Source organism: Trichechus manatus, unplaced genomic scaffold (assembly GCF_000243295.1).
Source record: "Trichechus manatus latirostris isolate Lorelei unplaced genomic scaffold, TriManLat1.0 scaffold00041, whole genome shotgun sequence".
Classification (NCBI taxonomy): domain Eukaryota; kingdom Metazoa; phylum Chordata; class Mammalia; order Sirenia; family Trichechidae; genus Trichechus; species Trichechus manatus.
Genome location: NW_004443977.1, coordinates 9,693,644 through 9,717,731, shown reverse-complemented (window position 1 = coordinate 9,717,731; position 24,088 = coordinate 9,693,644). Strand labels below are relative to the sequence as shown.

Here is a 24,088-nt window from a genome sequence, read left to right as displayed (position 1 = left end):
GGGTTTCTCCAGTCTCTGTCAGGGCAGGAAGTCTGGTCTTTTTTTGTGAGTTAGAATTTTGTTCTACATTTTTCTCCAGCTCTGGCCAGGACACTCTGTTGGGATCCCCATCAGAGCAGTCAGTGGTGGTAGCCAGGCACCATCTAGTTGTACTGGACTCAGTCTGGTGGAGGCCGTGGTAGTTGTGGTCCATTAGTCCTTTGGACTAATCAGAAAGAAACATTTTTTGATGGTTACCAGGGATAGGAGGGGGAGGGAGGGAAAATCACTAACTAGAGAGTAGACACATGTTAACTTTGGTAAAGGAAAAGGCAGTACACAATATAGGGGAAGTCAGCACAACACGACCAAGGCAAGGGAAGACACTGAGAGGTATGCAAGAATAAAAGACAATGGTAAATACCATAACATATACAATCCTGCAACAACAGTAATAATAAACAATAATTTATGAGTGGATACATAGATATTACGTGGAATAGGTGTGGTAGGGTGTATGGGAGTATACCCATGTGCATGTATAGGTTTGGCTGTGGATATTTCTACATACATATTTGTATGTGCAGCATGTATATTCATATATTTAAAACAGAGCACACGGGGCACAGTCATGGAAACATTCTGGACATAACCATGTACCTCACGGGACTGAGTTACTGGTCGTGAAGGCTAAGGATCATAGTCCTGGGGAACATCTAGGTAAATTGGCATAACATACTTCATAAAGACAACGTTCTACATCCTACTATGGTGAGTAGTATCTGAGGTCTTAAAAGCTTGAGAGCAGCCATCTAAGATACAACTGCTGGTCTCTTTCTGCCTGGAGCAAAGGAGAGTGAAGAAAATCAAAGACTCAAGGAAACAATTAGTCCAAAGGATTAATGGACCACATGAACCACAGCCTCCACTAGCCTAAGCCCAGAAGAACTATATAGTACCCAGCTACCACTAACAACCGATCTGACCAGGATCACAACAGAAGGTCCCAGTTAGAGTGGGAAGAAAAAAATAACAAAATTCAAATTCATAAAAAAGACCAAATTTACTGGTCCAAAAGAGACTGAAGGAACCCCTGAGACTATGGCCCTTAGACACCCTTCTAACTTGGAACTGAAGCCATTCCTGAAGATCATCTTTCAGCAAAATAATAGACAGGCCTATAAAATAATAACACCCATGAGAAAAGTGCCCCTTGGAACAATCATCTATATGAGACCAAAAGGGCAACATCTACCCAAAAGCAAAGATGAGAAGGCAGGAAGGGGTAGGAAAACCTGACAAATGGAAATGGGTAACTTGGTAGTAATGGGGAGAGTGCTGACACACTGTGGGGACTGCAACCAATGTCACGGAACAATTTGTGTATAAATTATTGATTGAGAAACTTATTCGCTCTGTAAACCTTCACTTAAAGCACAATTAAAAGAATGGCCAAAATGGGGTGAGCAAATGGGTCAAACCCTGCTCCCTTCATTCTCCTCTTCTGCTCTTAGAGCCCACCCTGGCTCCCAACCTTACCAGATAAAATGGTTTCCAGGGCTGGGAACAAATTCAAACTTGGTGGAGATGCGGCCACTTTCATGCTGAAGGTACGAAGTCTCGACACTGAGGTGCTGAGTTCGGGTACTGTGACGGGTGAGCCAGCTAAGCAACCAAGCATAGCTCCTGTCTCGAGCAGGGACTTCCAATGTGATCATGTAATGGCGTCGGAATACCACCATGCCCAACTGGACGCCCTTCCGGGCCAGGGCAAGGGCTGTGCCCACACCCACCAGCCCAAATCCAGCCCCAAAATAGGGATTATCCTTCAGGGCCACAATAAAGTCTGAGAGGGGCATCTTGAAAGGGAACCACCGAACCTCACAGGCCCTGAGGCATTATCAAAACCTAGGGGTTGAGAGCAGTGGAAATGAGACAAAGCATAAGATTAGTTTAGAAACTGGACTCTGTAACTCCTAACCCAACCCACCCTACGCCCTCCTGTAGAGGGACAGGTCAGCACTACTGTGTGCTTCAATATCCTTCCTTTGTGGATGGGGGAGTTGGAATGCAAGAGCCAGAGAACTGAGACTCCAGGTCCCTTGCTCCAATTTGCCCTTCATTAGCCTGTTCATACCTCGGTTTCCTGTCAGAGGACGGTGTCTGGAGATTCCTTAAACCCGAGGGAGCAATGTAGCCAGCTTCACATCAGGATAATGGAAGGACAGAATTTTTGTGGTCCCTGAGACCAGCTGAGACAGAAAGGTGCCCAATGCCTGCAGTCAGCAGGGGGTGAAAGAGCTACTCTCTTCCACAACATGGCAGTAACCCCATGCCTTGAGTAAGGTCTTTCAAACATTCTCTCCCTTTCATGCCCGATTCCCCTTAACCTGTTTAGAACTTTATTACTTCTCATCTAAACTGTCTCTTAAAAATTGTTTAATTTTAGTTCAAAATGGCCTCTTAATGGGTCTCCACCTTCAGCTTCACCAAAATACTACACAGCGGGGATCAGCTCCAATCCTATCACTCGCCCTGCTCTAGTACCTCCAACGTCTCCCAACAGACCACTGAATTAGGTACGAACTCCTCAGTCTAGTACTCAAAGTTCTCTCCAAAACAGCGCCCACCTACCTTCCCTGGCTTAGCTTCTAATACTGTGTCCAAAAAAAAATGCAAACAACCTCCCACCTCCTTGCTCTTGCAGGTGTCTCAGCTCAGAATACCCGTTCTTCTTTATTCCCTCCATTCTCGCCAAATGAAAGAAATACTGTCCTTTTGGTACCTCCTCTATGGAGCCTTTGCTGAATTCCCCCAATAAATTGGGACCAGGTTTAATTCTAGGCCGTAAGATACCAAGCAGTAAAGGCCAAGTTGTTTCTAATATCCCGCCCTTCCTCCCCACTACCAACCCCTCGCGTGGCTCGCAGGGCGGTGAACTGACAGCAGCGACCTCGGCTGAGGCTCAGGGTTAGAATTCAGATTTCCAAAGCACCGCTGCATGGAAAGCCGCAGATAAAGCCCTCCCCACCCCCGACCCATGCTGGACCCTCAAAAGCCCCTTGCCGAGCACCCTCCAAACCCCAGCTTGCGCCTCCAGCAGCGTGGTTTGGAACGACCCGTCACTCCGCCCCCTTACCGCCATGACTCTCTGGCCCTCACTCTCGATGGTGTCACCTCCTCGTACTTGAGGGAAGCGCCGCTTGGCCCCGCCCCGACTTCTTCCCCTACTTCCTGCCACACCCACCAAGAAGGCCATGCCACTCTGCCCCACAACTCTCGATGGTACTCCTTGGGCGCCGAGGCCGGTGTAAGCGGGAAAGGAAACCATAGAAGAAAAACCATAGAGTACCCCGCCAGCCGCCGCGAGGAAGAAAGAGTGGCCTTCATGCGCCCGGTGTCCTAGAGGCAGCTGGGCCAGAGGCGGTCGCACAAAGGGAGCACGGGGCGACCGCTCCAGCCGCTGGTCGACCATAGAGATGCGGCTCCCGCCGGCTCTGGGCCGGGAGGTGAGTGAGTGGCTGCAGGGTGGGCAGCGCAAGGCGATGCGGGTGGAGCGAACCCTAGGCAAAAGTTTCTTGAGCCCGAGAATGAGAGTGGGCCTGGGCGGGGGGAACCCGCGGAAGGAGGTGTTGAAGGGAGCACGCCGAGGAGCGGGGCCCCGGCGCCTCAGCCGTGCCACAGCTCTGGACCACTCCTGGGTACCTGCTGCCTCCTCAGGACCGTAATCCGTCCTAAGCCTTGCAGGTTATAAAACACCTTTCCCATTCGTCGGTTCTTCTGATCCCCGCTCCCGCCCGACGATGTGGATGCTGTCACCGTTTCCACTTTTACAGATGGAAAAACTGAGGCCCAGAGAAGCGAAGTGACTGTTTACCCAAGGCCACATGGTGAGTCAGAGCCTGAAGGCAGGTGGGAACCCGGGTGCATCGGTCCCCAGGCCAGGAATTTTTCTTTCTCACTGCCTTAAATTGCCCTTTCTCTTCTTCCTTGCCCTTACCCCAGTAATAAGCTCATCTCTTCTCTTGTGTCCACCTCTCTCTTGCCACACCTCGCCTCCTAGACGATGAAGGTTCTCGATCTAGACGGCATCGCGTCCTCTTTGGCTTCTCTCTGAGGCCATGTAGGGCCAAACGGGAAGGTCCCTCAGAGCGGATATAAGAGTAAATGAAGGCTGTGGTTTGCAGAGAATCCCTCTAATCGCAGAAGGGCACTTCCCTTTGATGGGAGATTTTGAGTGGCAGGATTCTGGAGAACAGGGAATATCAGATTGCAGGGTCTTGGTTTCTTTTTTAATGCATGTTGCTTCTGACCTGCAAACTGATTTCATCCTAGCGCTAAATCTTTACTGACCTTCCATGACACAATTTCATGAAGTGATTACTGTCATTACTCTTGTTATGAATTATTCAGCTTAAACTCGTTTTAGGCATGTCTAACAGGATATGCAGTTTAACCGCCATTCATTTCTCAGATGTATTCCAGTGTTTAGTTTAGGCCATAGTCCAGTCAATGAGTTTGAAATTTCTCCAGATGTATTACTTTATATATAAGGAACCACTTGGTTACCAAGATACCTCGTTTTACTCTGATGAATCTCTACAGTTGTTCTACAGTTCTTCATTAGAATCACCCTATTTGTCTAAACTTGCAGGGGTTGTTGGTGGTTTGTGTTCAGTGAAGTAATGTTAATAAGCTCTGCTTTAAAAAAAGCTCCACTTAAGAAGCTCAGAGTCTAAGGAGGGAAACTGATAGGAAAACAACAGTGCAGTGTGACATAGTCTGTGGTAGCACCATGTACAAAGAGTTGTTAGGACCACAGAAGAGAGAAAACAACATTAGTTAAGAAGCCTTCATAGTGGAAGTGACATTTGTGCAGATTCTTAAAGGGTAAAGTTGGGAAGGCAGGTGAAAGAAGGAGAGGATGAAAATGCACATCAGGCCAAGTGAGAGGCATGTGCCAAGGTGTGGAGAATTTCGCGAGTCTAAAGAATGGCAAATTGTTTGGTGTAGCTGGTTTAGAGACTCGTTGAGGGGAGAAGTGGAAGTTGAGTCTGGAAGGGTCGATAGAGGCCAGATCATGAAGGGCCTTATAGACCTGATAAGGAAAGGTGAGATCATAAAATGTTAAGAGAGAAAGGGACTTCAGAGATCCTTCCCGCCCCCTACCCCCCTAGTTTTGTTGCAGATGAGAAAACTAAGACCCAAATTGTTTCATGATTTGCCCAAGGTCACTTAGCTAAGTGGCAGCAGAGCAAGAAACACAACTTGTAGTCTTTAATATCTTGGCCAGGATTTGTTGGCTCTTTCCCCATATTGACCCTGTTTAATACCATTTATATTCTTTTTTGTTCTCAGTGTAGTCATAAAAAGAAAATCTCTCTTTAGGTTAATAAGGTACAACATGAACTGCCTAAGTTGGCAGGCACTGGGCTGTATATCCACACCAGCTGGGAAGAAAGCAGACCTCTAACTCTTTGTTTTTGTTTTTCTGCTGGTTGGCTTATCAGCACTCATGAAGCCACAGCACTGAAATCAGTGGTGATGACAGACCCTGTTTTCGACTCACAGCCAGCCAACAGCACTGGGGAGATGGATGGACTGTGCTCTGAACTATTGCTGATCCCCCAACCTCTCTCTAACTGTGGAATCCTGGAGCCTGTTCAGAGCCCCTGCCCCTCTGGGAACCCCACACCTCTGCCTACTGACCCAAGCTGCTTGCTGGTAGAGGCCACAGCAACTGAAGAGGGCGCAGGGAACATGGAGATCATTGTGGAAGCAGTAGCTGGAAACCTATCCCCAGATGCTCCTGGAGATGCCCAAGGTACAAATACAGTTGCTAGAGGCCAGTAGAACAAGCAGCCCGGAGGATTTGTCTATGCTATTTTTGATCTTTCTGTATAAATATGAGAACGCAGGGCAGCATCCTATTTTTATACTTTGAGATGTTGTAATTTGGTTTGTAGCTGGTGAATGTTGACTGAAGGCTGGCAAGGTGATGCACAGCCTTGTACCAAGCTCTTGGCAGAGTCTGTTCCTGGTGAGGGCTCAGGATGGGCTTCACGTCTGCTAGGCAGTAATCCAGAGAGGAAAATCTTTCTGACACCTCTGGCCAATCCTAGCTTCTTTTTACTCCTATATTCTCCAGGAATTCTTTCTCCCATATTGGTCCTCCCACCCAGGAACTGCAGCCAGGGATTGGGCAAAAGGCCCAGGCTCTCTTCCACCACCTGGAGTTGGCAGTGTTTTCCAGAGGTAATCTGGTACATATTTTCCTGCCCTAGTTTCTCATGCATAACATGCGTAACTCATCCAAGCATGCTGTTAAGAGTGGCAGTTGAGCATTTGTATTTATCCTAGGAGAAGGAGTCTTCCTTTTATTCTTCCCATACTTATAATCTCTTATTTTTAGGAAACTTCTGTGTTTTCAACTGCCATCCTCTGGCTAGTTGTCACCACTCTCTTTGGCAGTATAGTGTAGTGACAAAGAATACTGGGAAAGCTTAGCTAGACTTCTGTGCGTGGTGAAAGAAACCATAAAAAAAATGAAGAGTCTGGGGAAAATATTTGCAATATACAAGAAATAGTTACTTTCTTTAACATTCAGAGTTCCACAATAAGAAAAAGGAAAAGAATTAAAATAAATTTAAAAAAAGGAAAAAGAAATGTACATGCAATTCTTTCATTTCTAACGAAGAAATAAAAATGGTCAGTAACCATATGGAACGATGCTTAACCTCCTTAACACACAAATAAATTCTAGTTAAAAATCACTATGAGCTGCCATTTTTGCCTATCAATTTTGAGAAAAATTAAACATATTTTAAAATACTTAGTGTTGTTAGAATGTGGGGAAACAGACACTATCTTACAGTGCTTTTGGAGAGTGTAGATTATTATAATCTTTTGAAGGTCAATTTAGCTGCTTACCAAATTTTAAAATATGCATACTGTTTGACCTAGTAATTTGACTTCTAGGAATCTCTCCTATACAGAGACTTATACACACGTACAAGGATACGGATATGCAGGGCAGCTTTGTTTGTAATGATTTGAAACAACCCAGATGTTCACCAGTAAGGGCAAAATTTTGTTATGATTTGTCCATGCTCTAAAGTACCATGAACTGGACAGAAAAATAGAGGAAGATGTAAATGTACTCATAGATAAAAATATTTTTGATATATAGCAAGTGAAAAAAAACAAATAGCAGAACAATGACAACATTGTTTGACCTTGCGCCCCCCTCCCCCCGCTTTTTTTGTATTTTCTTTTTTTTAACCAAAACCCTGTGTATAGCTATATGCATGGAGCCTGTGTCTGCACAAGAAAAGGCCTGGAAGGATACAAACCAAACTGTGTATTGGGGGAAGAATGAGCTTAGTCTTTCTTTTTATACTTCTGTATCATTTGAGTTTATTGCAATGAATGATTATGTATTTTTTTTAACAACAAAAAAATAATAATAAAGAAGAGGGGAAAAAAAAGCCACTGTCTTCGAGTCGATTTTGACTCATAGCGACCCTACAGGATAGAGTAGAACTACCCCATAGTTTCCAAGGCCGTAAATCTTTACAGAAGCAAACTGCCACATCTTTCTCCTGCGGAGTGGCTGCTGGGTTCGAACCACCGACCTTTGGTTAGCAGATGAGCATTTTAACCACTGCACCACCGGAGCTCCTCATAAAGAGGAAAACAACCAGGAAAATAAATGAATAAATGAATCATGGTTCCACCATTAACATGCATGATGGCCTTTACCACTCAGAATCTCAGAATCTTCTCATCAGGCTGTTGGGAGGACCACATGAGTGTTTCCCAAGGCTTTACCAAGGTCCTGCACATTGCTCAAGAATAGCAGTGATTATTATGAAGGTGATTCAGCTCTCCTCAAAAGAGATGTTCTCCATTTTATGAATGCTTGTGCCTTTGAAACATGGAATACTCATCCCAGTCTCCCTGAGTTGTTTCTTCTCTAATTTGGCTCATGTGCTGAATTTCTCCTCTCTAACTTGATCTTGTAGTATCTGGCATGTAGTGAATGCTCAGTTAATGTTAGATCTTTCTCTCTTTCTTACTGCTGCCATCCTTCTTCAGCTCTTCTGCTCCTTTTGTAAGTTTCCTCTAGTCCCCTTTCCGATTTTGATGTCCTCTTTAAGGTACAGAGCCCAGAACCAAACACAGGCCTGCCTGGGGCCTCGCTGGAAAGCGTGGGAGAATCATGTCTACTTCTCCAAGATGTGCCTCCTCAAACAGTGCTTTATACTTAGTACTATTCAGTAAATACTTGTTGGAAAACTCTCTTTTTCAGTATCGTGGACAGCGCCTCAGTGATTCCTGGCACACTTTCAGGTTCTCGCCTGTCTTTTTTGTTTTTGTTTTTTAAATATATTTATAGCTTTATTATGTTTTCTGAAAATAAAAGCAGTGCATGTTCGTTGTTTTAAAAAAAAGGTAGACAGAAGAAATAAATCATCTATAATCCTGTTACACCTGGATAATCATTGTGAACAATTTGATGCATCCTTCCAGACTCTCTTCTGTGCATATATTTATATAGACATTTTTATGTAAATTTTACTGTATGTACTGTTTTGTAATCTCTTTTTAGTCTAACTTATTGTGACTATATTTATAATATTTTAAAATATAAATCTCTATTTCTACTGGGTGCCTATGCTTTGGTTGTATGCATGTACCTTAATTTACTCAGAGGTCATTTCAGTTCTCTGCTCTAATGAACCACTCTGGTACACATCCTTTTACACAGCTTCTCTACTCTGTAAATTCCTAGAAGTTGAATTACACATTTCAAATTTTGAAACAGATTGCCCTCCAGAAAAGTCATACCAATTTACACCATCACCAATAACCCATGCTTATGCTTATACCCTTGCCAACATTGACACCAATCTACTGATCCAACAGAGGGGAGAATGATAAGTTTCTTGTTTTGGTTTGTGTTTGTTTGATAATTAGGCTGAATATCTTCCCTTTATTGGTTATTTGTATTCTATAATTGGCTGTTGGTGGCCTTTGATGTTGTTTTATAAGGTGTTCATCTTTTTTATTGGTTTGTAAAGCTCTTGATAGAACTGAAACTAATACTTTGTCATTTGTATTGCAAATTATCCCAATTTTTTTGTGTTGAGATTATCCCCAGTTGGTCATATGGCTTTTAGCTTCTTTGGATCATTTTCTTTTAGAAGTTTCCTATTTTTACTTGGGGAAAATATATTACCTTAATGTTTTCTGGGTTTGGTTCATGTTTGTTTGTCCATTTAACAAATATTCATTAAGGACCTATTTTGTGCCAAGTATTGTGCTAAATACTGAGAATATAAACACGTGTGCAAGATGGACTGTGCCTGAGCTTAAGAGGCTTACAGTCCAGGTAGCAGAACTAGACTTAAAGTTCATCTCCACTCCATGAATATTAAAACATTCTCTACATTTTCTGCTAGTAGCTAATGCCTGTGGGTCTCATCCATCTGATATTGTGCCTTTCTCTGTTGGTCCTTGCCTGCAGGTGTCCTGGTAAAGGTGGTGGAAGTGTACTTTTGTGAGCGCTGTGAGCAGAGCTTCGCAGAGCCCACACTGCTGGCCCTGCACCAGTGCCCTGAGGCCCTTGTACAGCCTGTGCAGGGCCTGTCTAGCTCCCCATGCTCTCTAGAGCTGCCCCCCAGCAACCTTACCCTCCCTGTCCCACTGCAGGGCCGAAGCCCCCCAGATAGTCCCCTGCCATGCCCTGTATGTAGACAGGAATTTGCCCAACCCCAGGCCCTGAAAAGCCACTTCAAGATTCACCGAGGCTCTCCTGACACCTTCTCCTGCCCTGAGTCTGGCTGTGTGTTCTCCTCTGAAGATCGCAAGGGTCTGCAGCACCACCTGAGGCAGAGTCACAAAACAGTTCCTGTGCCCTGTTCTTTCCGGGGCTGCCCCTTGCTCTTCGGGAGCCAGCAGAGCATGGAGCTGCACCGGCAGGCTCATTACCCTTTCCACTGCAGCCGTTGCAGCTTCATGGGCTCCAACGTCAAACTCTTCCAGCAGCATCAGCGGAGCCATGGGGCCGGGACACAGAGAGAACTTTCTGCCGTTCAGGGCCGTCCATCCCAGGAGCTGCTGCGAGGTATGAGGCAAAGGTCTGTGCAGTCCGCTACCAGGAATGCACAGTTACCCTTATGGGAGAGAGCAGTGGATGAGTACATGGGAATCCTGAGTAGTAACTCAGGACAACAGAAGTACTGGATGACATAGAAAGGCATCTAGAAACCGTTGACTGGGCAGAATATATCTTTGCCTGTGCAGAGGAAATCTTCATCCCAGTGAATGAGTGGAATTTGGCTGCTGCTACGCTATGGCCTTGAAGTTACTTAACCAATATTTTCTTCTGATCTATTTCAGAACTTTCCAGGGGCAAAAGTTAAATGTCCACCGGTGGCTATAGCCACTGGCAGAACTTGTAAACTCCCTTTTGGAGCAAGGGGATTGGGGGACTGGGCAAGAGAGGCTTGGGTTATTTAGAAAAGAAATCTTTGTGGGGGTGGGTGGTGCATCACTGATTCTTCCTCGTCTTTGTCTGAAAAAAAAAAAGGTGTGGGGTGAGTAGAGGGGCAGGAGAAAATAGAGAAACAGGCCAGGAGACGCCAGGATTCTGATAAGAGAACTTGGCCTGCAGAGACTCAGTTGCACTCTGGTACCTGAAGAGAAGGACCTCTCTTTCCTGGGGAAGAGTCCTTACATCTTTACCTTGCAGAGGCAGCTGCCTTTGTTGGGGGGTAGGAGGAGTAGATTTGAGGCAGCGAGGTATGATGACCTTGAATTGCTGAGTTGGGTTTCTCAATAGAATAGTTTGGGAATCAGGGTAGGTTTACCTACACTGATCCAGGGAAGTGCAGTTGACCAAGTCTTACCTCTCAGTCCCCCAGTGACCTCAAAGCTCATACCTTCAATGGGTCTGAGGTTGATGTTACCTGATGTTTGATTTACTTTCGACTGGAGCATTACTGACAGCTTAGCTCCTGGTCTTCTATACCTGTCTTGTGGGGAAGTAAATTAATTTACTTAGAACCCCAGATTCCCTTATACTAAATGGGGAGGAGGGTGATTATTCCAGCTAGTAAGCAGAGAAGAACAAGCATTCAGTGCTATCTTTGGCTCCTGTAGACTTCATCAGGTTTTATGTGTCTTCAGCACCCAAACTGCCCCCAGGAGAGGGAGAGCCTTCAGAGGAAGCAAGTGCACCTTTGCCTGGGCAGGAGTCAGTTGAAGAGGAGGAAGTTGAGGAAGAAGAAAAGAGTGGCTCCCAGAAGGACTCCCAGAAAGCCCTGGAAAAAGGCCAAGGGGCTCAGCACTTGGAAGGTAATGGCGTCATTAGGCTAGCGGCTCTTGGTGGTGGGGAGGAATGGGTTGTGGAGAGCCTGGCATTGCGGCTCTGGGTTTGGCTTGTCGGAGCTTTGGTTCAGACCCTTCATTTCTTTCCATTACACCTTGACGTATCAGTGGGAAAATGATAAATGGGGCAATGACTCTAGTAACACAGGGCAGGGATAAATAGAGTTTGCTCTCCTGGTCTGGTTTTCCTAAGGCAGAAAGCTCTATTGTTGGGGTTGGGGCAGTCTAGGGGGGATCCATAGTATAAAGATGCCAGTGTTTATTGATGATTAAGCAGCCTGTCTTGTCTGCCATTGAGCCCCCTCAGATTTTTTTCTGAATCCTTACTTCCCGGTTTTTCAAGAGAAAACATTTGAAACCCATCCCACAGGGAGCATATTTAGTGTCAGGTGAATAGGAAAAATCTGATTGTATTTATTATTAGCTCTTCGTTACTTAGAACTCAGTGAGCCAGTGTTTAGAAGTAAAAAATCCTTTACTTTCTTCTCTTCTGCTCACTCCCTATGGGGCTATTTTCCTTCCAAACAACCCTGCTGTTTCTTCTGTTTACCCCTGTGGAACATGGGCCAGGGGGTACAGGAGTGCTCCATCTGGGTTGTTCTTTTGTGCAGCTCTAAGCAAAGGCTCAGGAATAGTGGGGGACTGGGTGAAACAGGCCACAGCAAGGTCTGTAATTTTGTTTCTCTGAATATTTGAATTTCTTATCTCAGTTCTTGTTTGAAACCCTATTTTTTGGTTTCCTGGAGAGAAATGAGACAGGCAACACAGTGTTTGTGTCAGGGAAAATTGTGATTCTTCCATTATTTGGCCAATTCCGGACCTAATTAAAGAATCTCGCTGTCAACCTGTTTCCCTGATTGTTCCCTTGACCCTTGTGCCCATTCTTCCCTCTCCTAGGTGAGGTGGCTTCTGGCACTGAATCCCTCTTCAAGACCCACATGTGTCCAGAGTGTAAGCGCTGCTTTAAGAAGCGAACCCATCTGGTGGAGCACCTGCATCTCCACTTCCCAGACCCCAGCCTCCAATGCCCGAACTGCCAGAAGTTCTTCACCAGTAAGAGCAAGCTCAAGACCCACCTGCTGCGGGAGCTGGGCGAGAAGGCCCACCGCTGCCCACTGTGCCACTATAGTGCCGTGGAGAGGAATGCCCTCAACCGCCACATGGCCAGCATGCACGAGGACATTTCCAACTTCTACTCAGACACCTACACTTGTCCTGTCTGCCGTGAGGAATTCAACCTCAGCCAGGCCCTCAAGGAGCACCTCAAGAGCCACACAGCAGCAGCTGCAGCCGAGCCATTGCCCCTACATTGCTTTCAGGAGGGCTGCAGCTATGCAGCACCCGACCGCAAGGCCTTTGTAAAGCACCTGAAGGAGGCCCACGGGGTGCGAGCTGTGGAGTGCCGCCATCACTCGTGCCCCATGCTCTTCGCCACAGCCGAGGCCATGGAGGCCCACCACAAGAGCCATTATGCCTTCCACTGCCCACACTGTGACTTCGCCTGCTCCAACAAGCACCTGTTCCGCAAGCACAAGAAACAGGGCCACCCTGGCAGTGAAGAGCTGCGCTGCACCTTCTGCCCCTTTGCCACCTTCAACCCAGTGGCCTACCAGGACCACGTGGGCAAGATGCATGCTCATGAGAAGATCCACCAGTGCCCTGAATGCAACTTTGCCACTGCCCACAAGAGGGTGCTCATCCGACACATGCTGCTACATACTGGTGAGATGGCTTGCATCCTTATAATGTGATAGGAATAACAACAGTCATGATGATAATGGCTAACATGAGCTTTTACTGTATACTAGACACCACATGAAGGCTTTGCGTACGTTTTCTCACTTCACCTACTATTCCTAGAGATAAGCCTGCTATTCCGATTTTACACATAAGCCTTAAATTGTGTCACTCACCTAGTAAAAAGTGGTCGAGCTAGGATTTGAACCCAGCCAGTCTGATTCCTGAACCTGTACTCTAACCACTATGCTGTTGTGCCTAAACTTAAGCCTCTGCCCAGTTCTACCTACCCCTAGTTTGGATTGGTCATCCCCCAGAGTGGACATGCCCTGACCAGGGACAGATACCTTCCTTTGCAATTCAAGTTTTAGGGTGTGCTGTGAGAAACAAGATGAGGACATGGAGCCATTCATACAAGTATGGCCTTTCATAGCTTGCGTGTCCATTGTCACACCAATGACCTGGAATTTATAGGTGTTTTAGCTCAAAATTGGTTACCAGCATTACTAATGCTTTGGGTGACAACTAAGTCAAGCTTCCTGACTCAGCACCATTCCACTTGTGATCTGTATGTGAGCATCAGTAGACTGGCAGAATGTCAAAGATCTCATCAGAGATTCTTTGGTTTGGGAGGACAGTTCTTAGGCAGCTTAGGATGAAGCCATTGTTGTTCCAGTTGAACAGTTTATTTGTAAATAATGCTTTAGTCATAAAATCTCATGTTTCGGAGGCCTTCCCTAAAATTTATGTCTACATAGGGTTTTACCCCCCACGTGTCTGTCAGTTTCTCATTCTGTGGGGGCTTGCGGGTTGCTGTGATGCTGGAAGCTATGCCACCAGTATTCAGATACCAGCAGGGTCACCCATGGTGGACAGGTTCCAGCTGAGCTTACAGACTAAGACAGACTAGGAAGAAGGACCTGGCAGTCTACTTCTGAAAAGAATTAGCTAGTGAAGACCTTATGAATAGCAGCAGAACATTGTTTGATACAGTGCCATAGGATGAGCCCCCCAGGTTGGAAGGCACTCAAAAGACGACTAGGGAAGAGCTACCTCCTAAAAGTAGAGTTGACCTTAATAACATGGATGGAGTCAAGCTTTCGGGACCTTCATTTGCTGATGCGGCATGACTCAGAATGAGAAGAAACAGCTGCAAACATCCATTAATAATCGGAACATGGAATGTATGAAGTATGAATCTAGGAAAATTGGAAATCGTCAAAAACGAAATGGAACACATAAACGTCGATATCCTAGGCATTAGTGAGCTGAAATGGACTGGTATTGGCCATTTTGAATTGGACGATCATATGGTCTTTTATACCAGGAATGACAATGCTGTCAGTAATAGGATAATATCCATACACCTACAAGGAAGACCAGTTAATGTGACTATTATTCAAGTTTACACAGTAACCACTAAGGCCACAGATGAAGAAATTGAAGATTTTTACCAGCTTCTGCAGTCTGGAATTGATCGAATGTGCAATCAGGATTCATTGATAATTACTGGTGATTGGAATGCAAAAGTTGGAAACAACAAAGAAGGATTAGTAGTTGGAAAATAATGGCCTTGGTGATAGAAACGATACCAGAGATTGCATGATAGAATTTTGCAGAACCAACTTCTTCATTGCAGATACCTTTTTTCACCAACATAAAGGGTGACTATACACATGGATCTTGCCAGATGGAATACACGGGAATCAAATCGAGTGTATCTGTGGAAAGAGATGATGGAAAAGCTCAGTATCATCAGTCAGAACAAGGCCAGGGGCCAACTGCAGAACAGACCATCAATCGCTCATATGCAAGTTCAAGTTGAAACCGAAGAAAATTGGAACAAGTCCACAAAAGCCAAAGTATGACCTTGAGTATATCCCACCTGAATTTAGAGACCATCTCAAGAATAGCATTGAACACTAATCACTGAAAACCAGACGAGTTGTGGAATGATATCAAGGACATCACACATGAAGAAAGCAAAAGGTCATTAAAAAGACAGAAAGAAAAGACCAAAGTGGGTGTCAAAAGAGACTCTGAAACTTACTCTTGAACGTCGAGTACCTAAAGCAAAAGGAAGAAATGATGAATTAAAAGAACTGAACAGAAGATTTCAAAGGGCAGCTTCAGAAGACAAAGTATTATAATCACATGTGCAAAGAGCTGGATATAGAAAACCAAAAGGGAAGAACACGCTAAATTATTGAATAATATCATTAATATCACACGCAAGTAAAATTTTGCTGATGATCATTCAAAAGCAGCTGCAGCAGTATACTGACAGGGAACTGCCAGAAATTCAAGCCAGATTCAGAAGAGGACATGGAACCAGGGATGTCATCGCTGAGGTCAGATGGATCCTGGCTGAAAGCAGAGAATACCAGAAAGGTGTTTACCTGTGTTTTATTAATTCTTTGAAGGCTTTCGATGGTGTGGATCATAACAAATTATAGATAACATTGCAAAGATGGGAATTCCAGAACACTTAATTGTGCTCATGAGGAACCTGTACATAGATCAAGAGGCAGTTGTTCGGACAGGACAAGGGGATACTGCGAGGTTTAAAGTCAGGGAAGGTGTGCGTCAGGGTTGTATCCTTTCACCATACCTATTCAATCTGTATGCTGAGCAAATAATCCAAGAAGCTGGATTATATGAAGAAGAACGGGGCATCAGGATTAGAGGAAGACTCATTAACACCCTGCGTTATACAGATGACACAACCTTGCTTGCTGATAGTGAAGAGGACTTGGAGCACTTACTGATGAAGATCAGAGACCACAGCCTTCAGTATGGATTACACCTCAACAAAGAAAACAAAAATCCTTACAACTGGACTAATAAGCGACATCATCATAAACGTAGAAAAGATTGAAGCTGTCGAGGATTTCATTTTACTTGGATCCACAGTCAACATCCATGGAAGCAGCAGTCAAGAAATCAAAAGATGCATTGCATTGGGCAAATCTGCCGCAAAAGACCTCTTTGAAGTGTTGAAAAGCAAAGATGTCACCTTGAAGACTAAGGTGCACCTGACCCAAGCCATGGTATTTTTAGCCACATCACATGCATGTGAAAGTTAAACAGTGAATAAGGAAGACCAAGAAAAATTGACACCGTTGAATTGTGGCGTTGGCGAAGAATATTGAATATACCATGGACTGCAAGAAGAACAAACAAATCTGTCTTGGAAGAAGTACAACCAGATTGCTCCTTAGAAGCAAGGATGGCGAGACTACATCTTACCTACTTTGGACATGTTGTCAGAAGGGATCAGTCGCTGGAGAAGGACATCATGCTTGGTAGAGGGTCAGCAAAAAAGAGGAAGACTTTCAACAAGATGGGTTGACACAGTGGCTGCAACAATGGGCTCAAGCATAACGATTACGAGCATGGTGCAGGACCAGGCAATGTTTCGTTCTGTGGTACATAGGGTTCTTATGAGTCGGAACCAACTCGACAGCATCTAACAACATAGGATTTTATAGTTTACAGGGTTCTTTCAGATATGGAACATCCCATTTAATCCATAATAACAACCTTGTAAGGAAGCCAAGTAAAGATGAAAAAACAAACTCTGTGAAGTTAAATGACCTGTTCCAAGACCACACATCTAGTCTCAGAGCCAGAATACCAGGTTGCTTGCCAGAGAAAGGGGCTAGGTGAGTGGGCAGTGATGACAGGAAAGGGCTCGGAGGGAACATGCCCCAGTATTAGTGCCAGGCCTTGACCAGTACACTGATAGCTTGTCCTTGTGTTCTCACTGAGCATTACTAAGGACTTTGGGACATCTCATTTAATCCTTATGTGAGGCCAATATTTTGGTTGCCCCCATTTTGGAGACAGGGAAACTGAGACTTAGAGGGGTTAAGTGACCTACCCAAAGCCACACAGTAGTAACCTGGGATTTGAACCACCGCTTAATAGCTCTTTGTGCCTCAGTTTTCTTATCTGTAAAAAGAGGGTAATAATAGTACCTGCCTCGTAGGGATATTGTGAGGATTCAATGAGAGGAAAACATTTTTATAAAATGCTCAGAAAAGCACCCAGCTGGTCAGCACTATATAAATGTTGGCTGTTAATATTTTTATTATTATATCAGACTCCAGAGTCAGATTTCTTAGCCACTGTGTTCTCTTGCCTGATTTCTTTCTCCTTCCAGAAAACTAGGAGGAACTGGGTCAAGTAGAGCAGTTGGCCATTAGTGTGAACAAGCTGTATAACAAATCAAAAGTGGACTTTAAGCTAGTAGTGAAAAGCTCAGTTTTTACTTTCTTCCCACCCTCCTTGGTGTAGGAGTCGGGGGAGCAGTGGTCTGAGAGGGGTGTGAAGCAGCCTTGCAAATTGTGGTGCTTTCAGCACCTCAGGTAGCACATGACACTTCTGCTTCTGCCAGGCCTCAAGGCAGGCTTGCTGGGGAAAATGGCCTGGCAGCTCACTCGATCTGTGTCTGACCCGTGTTCTCTCCCCTCATCCCTACCCCACCCCCACATAAGGCGAGAAACCTCACAAGTGTGAGCTGTGTGACTTCAAGTGCCGAGATGTGAGCTACCTGTCCAAGCACATGCTGACCCACTCCAATGCCAAGGATTACATGTGCACCGAGTGTGGCTATGTCACCAAGTGGAAGCACTACCTCAGTGTGCACATGCGAAAACACGCAGGGGACCTCAGGTATGAGTACACACATGCCTCCATCCCATCCCAAGAACCTTGTGCCAAGTTAGGCTCTTCTTGGCTTCAAGCCCGTGGCCCCACTGCTCTCTCCAGTCCCAGAGAATCTTCTCCTAAACTTTTTCTCTGCTCCCATCAACGTCTACAGCAGGACTCTCTTCCTGTGGCCCAGTCTATGTAGTGATTGCTCTCTGGGCTCAGGGAAGGGACTACAGGCCTAGAGACTAAGATGTCACTTGAATTCTCGGAGTTCAGTCCTGGGAAGGTAGTGCTTTCCAAATCCAGGCTAATTCCCCTCTGACCTGTGAGCACAGCAGGCTAGGGAGCCTCTCCAGAGTGTTCATGCCTTCATGGGAGGTTGGGAACTATGCACAGAACTGCCCTGTGTGGCTCTAGCTGTGTCAGCTCCTTAGAAGTCTGTGGTTCATGATTGCTTTCCTTTAGGAAGCAATCTAGAGTGGGGATAAGAACACAGGCCCTAAAGCTAGGCTGCCAGGGTTCAAATCCTGCCTCTGCCCTTCACTTCCTTTGTAACCTTAGGCAAGTTATTAACTTCTCCACGCCTTAGTTTTCTCATTTGTAAAATGGAGATGCGTGTTTTGTGGGGCAGTAGGAAGGAGGATTCAGTTAGATGATGCATGTACACTACTGAGGGTAGAGCCTGGCCCAGAGTAAGTACTTATTTGTGACTGTTAGTTATGATTGGTTTGTTAGTATGATTGTCCCCATTCTCTCCTTGCCAGATATCAGTGCAACCAGTGCTCCTATCGCTGCCACCGAGCTGACCAGCTGAATAGCCACAAGCTGCGGCACCAGGGCAAGTCCCTGATGTGTGAGGTGTGTGCCTTCGCCTGCAAGCGGAAGTATGAGCTGCAGAAGCACATGGCTTCCCAGCACCGCCCTGGCATACCAGCCCCTCTCTACCCCTGCCGCTACTGCAGCTACCAGAGCCGCCACAAGCAAGCCCTGCTGAGCCACGAGAACTGCAAACACACCCGCCTCCGTGAGTTCCACTGTGCCCTCTGTGACTACCGCACCTTCAGCAACACCACCCTCTTCTTCCACAAGCGCAAGGCCCATGGCTATGTGCCCGGAGACCAGGTCTGGCAGCTTCGCTATGCTAGCCAGGAGCCAGAAGGCTCCAGGCAGTTCCCGACACCCTCACCAGACTCAGAGCCCTTGAACCAGCTGTCTGCCCAGCCTGAGGGGCTGGGCCTTGACTCTGGGACTGTGGTGGACCCCAGCTTGGGCCAGGCCCTGCCAGAGACAAGTGAGGAGGATGGTGCTGGGAAACAGGATGGCAGAGAGGCTCCCCAGGGGGATGACCTGGTTGGCAGCCCCAGCCCAGCAGAGGTGGATGAGGGCAGCTGCACACTACACCTAGAGGCCCTGGGAGTAGAGCTGGAATCTGTGGCTGAGCCACCCCCTGAGGATATCACTGAGTCAACCCCCGTGGAGCTCAGGCCCCTGGGTCCCTCAGGGCCCTTGGGACTGGAAGGGCCAGATGGAACTTTGACAGAGCTATCCAGCTTTGAAGGCGTTGGGCCTTCTGGCTTAGGTGCTGAAGAAGAGCCCATTCTGGAGAAGCCAGTTCCTGAGGCCCCCAGATGTCCCCCATTCTCAGAGGAGCCTCCTAACAGCTGGGTGGGAATCTTCAAGGCAACTCCACCTGCTGAGACAGCACCCTTGCCCCAGTTTCCTGAGTCAGAGTCATTACTCAAGGCCCTAAGGAGGCAGGACAAAGAGCAGGCAGAGGCACTGGTGCTGGAGGGGCGGGTGCAGATGGTAGTGATCCAGGGAGAGGGGCAGGCCTTCCGCTGCCCACACTGCCCTTTTATTACCCGCCGGGAAAAGGCCCTGAGTCTGCACTCCAGGACTGGGTGCCAAGGCCGCCGAGAGCCCCTGCTATGCCCTGAGTGTGGGGCTAGCTTCAAGCAACAGCGGGGCCTCAGCACCCACCTGCTGAAGAAGTGCCCTGTTCTGCTCAGAAAGAACAAGGGCTTGCCCAGATCAGACTCACCCAGCCCTCTGCCTGTGGGCACCCAGGCCTCAGAGGATGCAAAAGCTGGGAAGCCCCCACCAGAACCATTAAAAAAAGAGCTAGCGTTCCCAAAAGATACTTCTTCTGAGTTGCCTGGGGAGCCAAAAGAAATAGAGGAACCTGTTATCACACCCTCTGGCTCCCTGGTCGCTCCTACAGGGAACCCCTCACCCACAGGGACCCCCGAGAAGTTCCGCTTTGAGCAGGGCAAGTTTCACTGCAGCTCATGCACATTCTTTTGTTCTCGGCTGTCCTCCATTACCTCTCACGTAGCCGAAGGCTGCCGGGGGGCACGTGGTGGGGGAGGGAAGCGAGAGGCCCCCCAGGCCCAGCCTGTTGCATCCCCCATGAACAGTGGGGACTCTGCTCCCCTGAGCAATGGGAGCACAGAATCCAGTCCTGGTGATGGGGGCGCAGCTCTGGTTCTAAGACAGAAGGGGGCTCGCTTCTCCTGCCCCACGTGCCCCTTTAGCTGCCAGCAGGAGCGCGCTCTGAGGACTCACCAGGCCCGAGGCTGCCCCCTCAAGTCTGGAGAGCTGGTCTGTGACCTCTGCCCATTCACTGCCCCTGCCGCTGCCGCCTTGCGCCTCCACCAGAAAAGAAGGCACCCCACTGCGGGCCCAGCCCGTGGCCCCCGGCCCCCCCTGCAGTGCAGTGACTGCAGCTTCACCTGTAAGCAGAGCCGGTGTCTGCAGCAGCACCAGCGGCTCAAGCATGAAGGGGTGAAGCCACATCAGTGCCCTTTCTGCGACTTTTCTACCACCAGGCGGTACCGGTTGGAGGCTCACCAGTCCCGGCACACAGGTGTTGGCCGCATCCCCTGCAGCTCCTGCCCCCAGACATTTGGTACCAACTCAAAACTGCGCTTGCACCGACTAAGGGTACATGACAAAACACCCACCCACTTCTGTCCACTCTGTGACTACAGTGGCTACCTCCGCCATGACATCACACGCCATGTCAACAGCTGCCACCAGGGCACCCCAGCCTTTGCCTGCCCCCAGTGTGAGGCCCAGTTCAGCTCAGAGACAGCACTCAAGCAGCATACTCTGCGCCGGCACCCCGAGCCCACACCCCCAGCCCCTGGCTCTCCCACAGAAGCTACCGAGGGCCCCCTGCACTGCTCTTGCTGTGGACTGCTATGCCCCAGCCCTGCCAGCCTGCGAGGACACACCCGTAAGCAGCACCCACGGCTGGAGTGTGTGGCCTGTCAGGAGGCCTTCCCCAGCCGGCCAGCACTGGATGAGCACCGAAGGCAGCAGCATTTTAGCCACCGCTGTCAGCTCTGTGACTTCGCTGCCCGGGAGCGGGTGGGCCTGGTGAAGCACTACCTGGAACAGCATGAAGAGACTTCAGCAGCAGCCTCAGATGTGGATGGGGATACTAGCCAGCCCCCTCTGCGCTGCCCCTTTTGTGACTTTGCATGCCGCCATCAGCTGGTGTTAGATCACCATGTGAAGGGGCATGGGGGCACCCGGCTCTACAAGTGTACCGACTGTGCTTACAGTACCAAGAACCGGCAGAAGATCACCTGGCACAGCCGCATCCACACTGGGGAAAAGCCCTACCGCTGTCACCTCTGCCCCTATGCCTGTGCTGACCCCTCTCGCCTCAAGGTAAGGTCAGGGGCCATGGGGGCAGGAGGGGAAGAAATGCTGGCCCTGGAGTTAAACTTCCTGGGTTCTCTGATCCTGGCTTTTCTAAATATTAGCTCTGTGACCCTGGGCAAGTTCCTTCGCTTCTCTGAGCCTCAGATTCCTCATCTGTAAAAAAGGGATAATACTTAACCAACTTTATAGGATTGTTACAAAGATAAAATTCCATAATAGGTACTTGACACGTGATAAAGGAGTGTAATAGGTTGGGGATAATCTGGATAATAAAAACGGCTAACGTTTACTCTGCACTTGCTGTATGCTAGGCACTGTAATTTTAACCCTTTTAAAAATAGTGAGATAGAGATACTTTTACTATTTCCATTTTACAGATTAGTAAACTGAGAATTAGGGGTTAGGTTACCCAGTGACAAAGCTAGTAAGTGGCATAGCTGACATTCAAACTCAGGTGAGGGCAGATCTAGGAGGATGCCGAATGAGTCAGGTTGGTGTCAAACAACCAGACTGGGAGACCTGGTAATGGGAGTATGCATAGGATGGGAGCAGGGAACAAGGTTATCTGCCAGCAGCTTCCTGCCTGCTGGCCCCTACTCCCACTCTGGTAAGTACCCAGGGGTGCACATTACCTGGGTATAGTCTCTGCTTCTGCCCTCCTCCAGTACCATATGCGCATCCACAAGGAAGAACGGAAGTACCTGTGTCCTGACTGTGGCTACAAGTGCAAATGGGTCAATCAGCTCAAATACCACATGACTAAGCACACAGGTGAGTCTTTGTGGTTTTGACGGTCCCAAGGGGTTTCCCCGGTGGTGTGTGTCCTTGCTCAGATTCAGTGCCAACATTAAGTTTCACGTTGAGGGTAGGGGGTGGGCTGGGGAATCTGTACCAGCATGGCTCCCCACCCCACTGAAGAAGACCTTTCAGAAGAAGGGTGAACCTGAGAGCCTGGGCATCTACACTGGTACAAAGTCACCTACCCCAGTTGAGAACCTTGAACTGAGTGATGCAGGGCAGGTCTACTTGGTTCCTACATGGATATGATGGCACTATCTTGAGTAAGGAGGAGAAATCAGACGGTTCCCCTGTTTTATTTCTTCCTTTTCTTCTCCTGAGTGTAGAATCAGTAATTATGGGTCCACAGAGAAGGATTAATGATTGTGTGCCTGTGATCATTGTATATGGCCCTTCAGATGCGGAGGAATTGACCAGATGCATTTCAAGGCCCTCTGTTTCTATGAATGCCATTTCTCTAACCTCTTCCCCTTCCCTCATAAATATTTTCTTTTACTTCTTGAGTTGAACAAGGAGTTGTTTTTAAATGGATTCCCAAATCTGTGAGTGGCCTGTGACCAAAAGGGAGTTGGAATTTCCCATTTGGAAATCCTACCATATTTGAGTTTTCTTTGCTATCAGGTGGCTACTTACGGGTCTGTTTAGTCATCAGCATCCATTGAATACCCACTGTATAAAAGGGGCTATCTTGGAGGAAGGGCACAGAAGTGTCAGACAGAACTGGAGCATTCCAAAGATATGGTCATTAGTCAGCTTGTTGTTTGTGTCCTTATGTCACAGTAACCCTATGGTCCTCTGAACCTTGTTCACTCCCCTTCAGTGTTGATGTGAGGATACCCTGTCACTAATCCTCCTTCTCTTGTCCTTGTCCTGCCCTACAGGACTGAAGCCATACCAGTGTCCCGAGTGTGAGTACTGCACCAACCGGGCTGACGCGCTGCGTGTGCACCGGGAGACACGGCACCGGGAAGCACGGGCCTTCATGTGTGAACAGTGCGGCAAGGCCTTCAAGACGCGCTTCCTGCTGCGCACCCACCTCCGAAAGCACAGCGAGGCCAAACCCTATGTGTGCAACGTGTGCCACCGTGCTTTCCGCTGGGCCGCCGGCCTGCGCCATCACGCCCTCACCCACACTGACCGCCACCCCTTTTTCTGCCGCCTCTGCAGCTACAAGGCCAAGCAGAAATTCCAAGTGGTCAAGCATGTGCGCAGGCACCACCCTGACCAGGCTGACCCAAACCAGGGCGTGGGCAAAGACCCTACCACCCCCACGGTGCACCTGCATGACGTGCAGCTAGAGGACCCTGGCCCTCCTGCTCCTGCCGCTCCTCCCACTGGACCTGAGGGCTGAGCACCTACCCACCTCCCAGACAGAAGAGGATGTGGTCCGAAGTGTGCAAACTGGAACCAGAGCTGGCCTGAGGAGCTCAGGGCCTACGAAGGGCTGGCTTTGGGGTGTCAGGGAGGCTGGAACCCGTGTGGGACTCTGGCTCTAGTACTTGGGAACTGACAGCTATATAAAAGAGAGACCTGGACTACAGCATTGATTTCTCGTTGAGGCACTCTGTTTTTAACTCACGAGTTCGTAGTTTCTTCACCACCACTCCACTAAAGTCCCTGGCTATAAGATCTTGGTTTTACCCACTCCGTTCTTCTCTTTTCTTGTTAAAATGTCAAGTTCTATTTTCCTTTAGCATCCTAAAAACAGTTGTATCTAACCGCATGTGCTGTTGTGCCTAATGCTCTATAAAACAGACTTAATTGCTAACTTAGAGACACGTCCAAATTTCTGTCTTAACATTTCTAGGCTGTTATCTCAGTCTGCCCTGTCACCTCTCAGACCTCTGCCTCT

General features: G+C 47.6%; 2 protein-coding genes across 4 annotated transcripts in view; one reads left to right on the top strand and one right to left on the bottom strand.

Annotated features, from left to right (window-relative positions):
• Positions 1 to 3,203, bottom strand: part of LOC101346481 (mitochondrial chaperone BCS1) — a 7,430-nt gene extending 4,227 nt beyond the window's left edge. The window contains exons 1-2 of one of the 3 annotated variants that reach the window (XM_004376319.1): positions 3,062 to 3,203; positions 1,519 to 1,887 (exon numbers count right to left, since the gene is read on the bottom strand). In XM_004376319.1, the coding sequence (XP_004376376.1) occupies positions 1,519 to 1,838 (320 nt within the window). In that variant the 5' untranslated portion in view covers positions 1,839 to 1,887; positions 3,062 to 3,203. The remainder of the gene's footprint in view (positions 1 to 1,518; positions 1,888 to 3,061) is intronic. The other 2 variants (XM_004376320.1, XM_023731211.1) reach the window with 2 other exon arrangements.
• A 168-nt stretch (positions 3,204 to 3,371) lies between these two features.
• ZNF142 (zinc finger protein 142) lies at positions 3,372 to 23,587 on the top strand. Its single transcript, XM_012555535.2, has 9 exons — positions 3,372 to 3,488; positions 3,719 to 3,869; positions 5,490 to 5,803; positions 11,173 to 11,340; positions 12,271 to 13,095; positions 17,610 to 17,787; positions 18,531 to 21,444; positions 22,104 to 22,209; positions 23,118 to 23,587. The coding sequence occupies exons 3-9, from the start codon at positions 5,524 to 5,526 to the stop codon at positions 23,585 to 23,587; spliced, it is 4,941 nt and encodes a 1,646-aa protein (XP_012410989.1). The 5' UTR covers positions 3,372 to 3,488; positions 3,719 to 3,869; positions 5,490 to 5,523.
• Positions 23,588 to 24,088: the final 501 nt, after the last annotated feature.

Coding starts and splice junctions, on each gene's coding strand:
- ZNF142 (XM_012555535.2), top strand. CDS start 5,524: ATGACAGACCCTGTTTTCGACTCACAGCCAGCCAACAGCACTGGGGAG. Junction 17,788..18,530: donor AAACACGCAGGGGACCTCAG/GTATGAGTACAC, acceptor TCTCCTTGCCAG/ATATCAGTGCAACCAGTGCT. Junction 21,445..22,103: donor CTGACCCCTCTCGCCTCAAG/GTAAGGTCAGGG, acceptor GCCCTCCTCCAG/TACCATATGCGCATCCACAA.